Genomic DNA, 6,236 nt, shown 5'->3' on the forward strand with positions numbered 1-6,236 from the left:
TGTATAGACACGTCCCCCCAGTACACGCGTCGGACATAATAACAGCGGAGGAGCCGCGTCAGTGCAATCATTTCATTTTATAATACTTTGTAAAACAGGAGCAAACAGAGATGAAAAAAACAGCTGCTGCAGAACCTCCTCCCCCCCCTCCCCCGAGTGACCTGTGAACAAGACACCGAGCAGCCACCAGTCCGTGTATAAATAGTAGCATCACCCCCCCCCTCCCCCTCAGAAGGAATCTTGAAGATATTGCTAAGACATTAGAATTGCATAAGTGAATAAAATCCTGAATAAGTGAAGCGTGAGACCCTCCGCGGGACCACCGCTGTGTGGAAGATTCTGGGGTGGAAGCGTGAGGAGGTCCGACCCTCTGCTCAACTGATGGACCTCCGCTGCGTAGAAGACCCCGGAGTGGAAGCATGAGGAGGTCCGACCCTCTGCTCAACCTGAGGGACCACCGGGGTGGAGGCGGCGTAGGGTCAGGTCTGGTCCTCATCGAACAGTGAGAACCTTGGCTTTACCTTGACGGACATGTTCCGCCTTCGCACGGTGCTCTTGGGGAGAAGGAGCGGACCTCCAGGCTAATGCCCTTCTCCTCAGCTCCTGGCCGTGCACATTGGGGTCGGCACCTTCACCGGTATTGCCGAACTTTGAGTAGTCCACGCGAGTAGCGGCCGTCTTCTTCGGCTATGATGGGCACGAAGCGTTGCCCCCACAGGATCTCGTCGGCCAGGTAGGAGGTTCTGGCCTGGGTGGTGATGCCGGTGGTCTCCACACCACCCCTCCAGGATGACGATGATCTCCAGGTCCTGCTGGTGGGTGAGGTCGGCGGCTGAGACCTCGTAGAGCGGACTGTCCTTGGCGATGGTGTGGCAGATGATGAGCGGCGCCACCAGAAAGATGCGTTGGTGCTGATGGGGTTCTCTGTCTGGATGTCTATCTGGTGGAGGGCAGGACCTCTCCCTCCGGGCTGCAGGACTTCTTCACCACCTGCATGCGGATGGTGGCGCTGATGATCATGCTCTTCCTCAGGTCGCCCACCCTAAACATGAAGCAGAGTTTGCCGTTGCGCGGGGCGATGACGGCGTGCTTGCTGAAGATGAGGGTCTCCGCCCTACGGTTGGCCTGCGCCGTCTTCATGAAGATGCAGCCCAACATGATGGCGTTGATGACTAGACCCACGATGTTCTGGACGATGAGGACCAGGATGGCCGCCGGACATTCCTCCGTGATCATCCGCCCCCCGAAGCCGATGGTCACCTGCACCTCAATGGAGAAGAGGAAGGCGGCGGCGAAGGACTGCACGCTGGTGACGCAGGGCACGAAGCCATCGCCGCCGCCGCCGCTGTGGTCCAGGTCGCCGTGGGCGAAGGCCAGCAGCCACCAGGTCATCCCGAAGAGCAGCCAGGTGCAGAGGAAGGACATGGTGAAGATGAGCAGCGTGTGCCGCCAGCGCAGGTCCACCACCGTGGTGAAGACGTCCAGCAGGAAGCGGCCCTGCTCACGGATGTTCTTGTGCGACACGTTACACGTCCCGTTCTTCCCCACGAAGCGCGCCCGCCGCTCCTGCGCCCGGTACCGGGGCCCGTCCTCCGCCAGCCGCGGCGCCCGCACGTACTCCGCCGGGATCAGACCCTTCCTGGACAGCATGACCGCCGCAGCCGGACCGCACAGCACACGGCGCTGCTCCGAGCCTCCCGGCGGGCCGCTCCATCTGTCCACGCCAATCACCGGCGGGGGAGAGGGGGGGAGACGCGGCTGCACGGAGGCGGCGGGCCGGGGGAGAGGGGGCAAGAGGAGGGGGGCGGCGGGCCGGGGGAGAGGGGGCAAGAGGAGGGGGGCGGCGGGCCGGGGGAGAGGGGGCAAGAGGAGGGGGGGCGGCGGGCCGGGGGAGAGGGGGCCCGCAGACCGGAGCCGAAGCTGAATGTCAGCGACACCTGCGGCACAACCCGGAGCTGCCGCCAGGCAGGTGTGAGGGACCCCGATATACAGACGACCCCCCAATGTATGACAGACCTTCTGGGGTGGTCAGAACGATCCCCAGCGCCCTCCTACTCACTGAGCCATCATCTCTGGGGTGATGGGAACAATCCCTGCACGCTCTGCTGCACTGAGCCATCATCTCTTGGGCGGACTGAATGATTTCCAGCGTGCTCTGCATCACTGAGCCATCATCTCTAAGGTGGCTGAACGATCCCCAGCGCCCTCCTACTCACTGAGCCATCATCTCTTGGGTGGACTGAATGATTTCCAGCGTGCTCTGCCTCACTGAGCCATCATCTCTAAGGTGGCTGAAGCAATACCCTGTGCTCTCTGCCTCACTAAACCATCATCTCTGGGGTGATGGGAATAATCCCTGCACGCTCTGCTGCACTGAGCCATCATCTCTTGGGCGGTCTGAATGATCCCCAGCGTGCTCTGCATCACTGAGCCATCATCTCTTGGGCGGTCTGAATGATCCCCAGCGTGCTCTGCATCACTGAGCCATCATCTCTTGGGCGGTCTGAATGATCCCCAGCGTGCTCTGCATCACTGAGCCATCATCTCTTGGGCGGTCTGAATGATCCCCAGCGTGCTCTGCATCACTGAGCCATCATCTCTAAGGTGGCTGAACGATCCCCAGCGCCCTCCTACTCACTGAGCCATCATCTCTTGGGTGGACTGAATGATTTCCAGCGTGCTCTGCCTCACTGAGCCATCATCTCTTGGGTGATGGGAACAATCCCTGCACGCTCTGCTGCACTGAGCCATCATCTCTTGGGCGGTCTGAATGATCCCCAGCGTGCTCTGCATCACTGAGCCATCATCTCTTGGGCGGTCTGAATGATTTCCAGCGTGCTCTGCCTCACTGAGCCATCATCTCTAAGGTGGCTGAAGCAATACCCTGTGCTCTCTGCCTCACTAAACCATCATCTCTGGGGTGATGGGAACAATCTCTGCACGCTCTGCTGCACTGAGCCATCATCTCTTGGGCGGTCTGAATGATCCCCAGCGTGCTCTGCATCACTGAGCCATCATCTCTAAGGTGGCTGAACGATCCCCAGCGCCCTCCTAATCACTGAGCCATCATCTCTTGGGCGGTCTGAATGATCCCCAGCGTGCTCTGCACCACTGAGCCATCATCTCTAAGGTGGCTGAACGATCCCCAGCGCCCTCCTACTCACTGAGCCATCATCTCTTGGGCGGACTGAATGATTTCCAGCGTGCTCTGCCTCACTGAGCCATCATCTCTGGGGTGATGGGAACAATCCCTGCACGCTCTGCTGCACTGAGCCATCATCTCTTGGGCGGTCTGAATGATCCCCAGCGTGCTCTGCATCACTGAGCCATCATCTCTAAGGTGGCTGAACGATCCCCAGCGCCCTGCTAATCACTGAGCCATCATCTCTTGGGCGGTCTGAATGATCCCCAGCGTGCTCTGCATCACTGAGCCATCAGCTCTAAGGTGGCTGAACGATCCCCAGCGCCCCCCTACTCACTGAGCCATCATCTCTTGGGTGGACTGAATGATTTCCAGCGTGCTCTGCCTCACTGAGCCATCATCTCTGGGGTGATGGGAACAATCCCTGCACGCTCTGCTGCACTGAGCCATCATCTCTTGGGCGGTCTGAATGATCCCCAGCGTGCTCTGCATCACTGAGCCATCATCTCTAAGGTGGCTGAACGATCCCCAGCGCCCTCCTAATCACTGAGCCATCATCTCTTGGGCGGTCTGAATGATCCCCAGCGTGCTCTGCCTCACTGAGCCATCATCTCTAAGGTGGCTGAAGCAATACCCTGTGCTCTCTGCCTCACTAAACCATCATCTCTGGGGTGATGGGAACAATCCCTGCACGCTCTGCTGCACTGAGCCATCATCTCTTGGGCGGTCTAAATGATCCCCAGCGTGCTCTGCATCACTGAGCCATCATCTCTAAGGTGGCTGAACGATCCCCAGCACCCTCCTACTCACTGAGCCATCATCTGTTGGGTGGTCTGAATGATCCCCCAGCGTGCTCTGCCTCACTGAGCCATCATCTCGAAGGTGGCTGAAGCAATACCCTGTGCTCTCTGCCTCACTGAGCCATCATCTCTGGGGTGATGGGAATAATCCCTGCACGCTCTGCTGCACTGAGCCATCATCTCTTGGGCGGTCTAAATGATCCCCAGCGTGCTCTGCCTCACTGAGCCATCATCTCGAAGGTGGCTGAAGCAATACCCTGTGCTCTCTGCCTCACTGAGCCATCATCTCTGGGATGATGGGAATAATTCCTGCACGCTCTGCTGCACTGAGCCATCATCTCTTGGGCGGTCTAAATGATCCCCAGCGCCCTCCTAATCACTGAACCATCATCTCTTGGGCGGTCTAAATGATCCCCAGCGCCCTCCTAATCACTGAACCATCATCTCTTCGGCGGTCTGAATGATCCCCAGCGTGCTCTGCCTCACTGAGCCATCATCTCGAAGGTGGCTGAAGGAATACCCTGTGCTCTCTGCCTCACTGAGCCATCATCTCTGGGCTGATGGGAATAATCCCTGCACGCTCTGCTGCACTGAGCCATCATCTCTTGGGCAGTCTAAATGATCCCCAGCGTGCTCTGCATCACTGAGCCATCATCTCTAAGGTGGCTGAACGATCCCTAGCGCCCTCCTACTCACTGAGCCATCATCTCTAAGGTAGCTGAACAATCCCCAGTGCCCTCCTAATCACTGAGCCATCATCTCTAGGGTGGCTGGAGCAATACCCTGTGCGCTCTGCCTCACTAAGTCATGATCTCTAGGGTGATGGGAACGATCTGTGCTGCACTGAGCTATCATCTCTGGGATGGACAGAACGATTCCCAGCGCCCTCCTCCTCACTAAGCCATCATCTCTTGGGCGGTCTAAATGATCCCCAGCGTGCTCTGCATCACTGAGCCATCATCACTAGGGTGACTGGAATGATTTTTAATGCTTTCCACCTTAGTGAGCCATCATCTCCAGGGTGGCTGAAACTATCCCCAGCGTTTTTTGCCTCACTGAGCCATCATCATTTGGGTGTCTGGAATGATTCCCAGCGTGCTCTGCCTTACTGAGCCATCATCTCCAATATGGCTAGAACGATCCCCAGTGTGCTTCGCCTCACTTAGCAATCATCTCTAGGGTGGCTGCAGCATTCTCCAGCGCGCTTTGCCTCCCTGAGCCATCATCTCTGGGGTGACCAAGGTCCGCAGTGTACTTCGCCTCACTGAGCCATCATCTATAGGGTGACTGGAGCAATCCCCAGCGTGCTTCACCTCAATGAACCATCATCTATAGGGTGGCTGAAGTATTCCCCAGCACGCTTTGTCTTACTGAGCCATCATCTCTGGGGTGGTCGTAACAATCCCCAGCGCCCTCCGACTCACTGAGCCATCTTCTTTAAGGCGGTCTGAACAATCCGTAGCATGCTCCGCCTTACTGAACCATCATCCTTGAGGTGATCAGAGCGATTCACAGTGTGCTCTGCCTCACTGAGCCATCATCACTAGGGTGATTGGAACGATCCACAGAGCCATCTACCTTCCTGAGCCATCATCTCTAGGGTGGGTTGGATGATCTCCAGCGCCCTCCTACTCACTGAGCCATGATCTCTTGGGTGGCTGGAGCAGTCTCCAGCGCGCTCTGCCTTACTGAGCCATGATCTCTGTGGCGATCAGAACGATACCCAGCATGCTCTGCCTCACTGAGCCATCATCTCTAGGTTGACTAGAATGATCTCCAATGCTTTCCGCTTCACTGAGCCATCATCTCTAGGGTGGCTGGAATGAACCTAAGCACCCTCAACCTCGCTGAGCCATCTATTCTAGGGTGGCTGGAACGATCCCCAGTGCATGCTGCCTTAATGAGCCATCCTCTCTGGGGCAATCACAATGATCCCCAGCATGCACTGCCTCACTGAGCCATCACTCTGAGGTCGTCAGAATGATCCCCAGTGCCACCTGCCTCACGACCCATCAACTCTGCAGTGGCTGGAATGCTCCCCAATGTGCTTTGCCTCACTGAGCCATCATCTCTAGGATGGCTAGAACAATTCCCAGCGTGCTCTGCCTTACTGAGCCATCATCCTTAGGGTGGCTAGAGTGATCCCCAGCATGCTCTGCCTCAGAGCCATGGTCTCTGTGGTGGCTGAAATGATCCCCAGTGCGCTCTGCCTCACTGAGCCATCATCCTGGGGTGATTGGAATGATTCCCAGCTCCCTCCGCCTTACTGACTCATCATCTCTGGGGCTGTCAGA

At 57.5% G+C, this 6,236-nt stretch overlaps 1 protein-coding gene across 1 annotated transcript; it reads right to left on the reverse strand.

Annotated features, from left to right (window-relative positions):
- Nucleotides 1-147: 147 nt before the first annotated feature.
- On the reverse strand, nucleotides 148-1,709 carry KCNJ11 (potassium inwardly rectifying channel subfamily J member 11). Its single transcript, XM_066582563.1, is given in 6 exon segments — nucleotides 148-635; nucleotides 637-663; nucleotides 665-781; nucleotides 783-904; nucleotides 907-948; nucleotides 951-1,709. Coding segments are annotated over 6 exon segments (1,164 nt in total). The 5' UTR covers nucleotides 1,651-1,709; the 3' UTR covers nucleotides 148-479.
- Nucleotides 1,710-6,236: the final 4,527 nt, after the last annotated feature.

The sequence above is a fragment of the Eleutherodactylus coqui genome, chromosome 11, assembly GCF_035609145.1.
Source record: "Eleutherodactylus coqui strain aEleCoq1 chromosome 11, aEleCoq1.hap1, whole genome shotgun sequence".
NCBI classification, from domain to species: domain Eukaryota; kingdom Metazoa; phylum Chordata; class Amphibia; order Anura; family Eleutherodactylidae; genus Eleutherodactylus; species Eleutherodactylus coqui.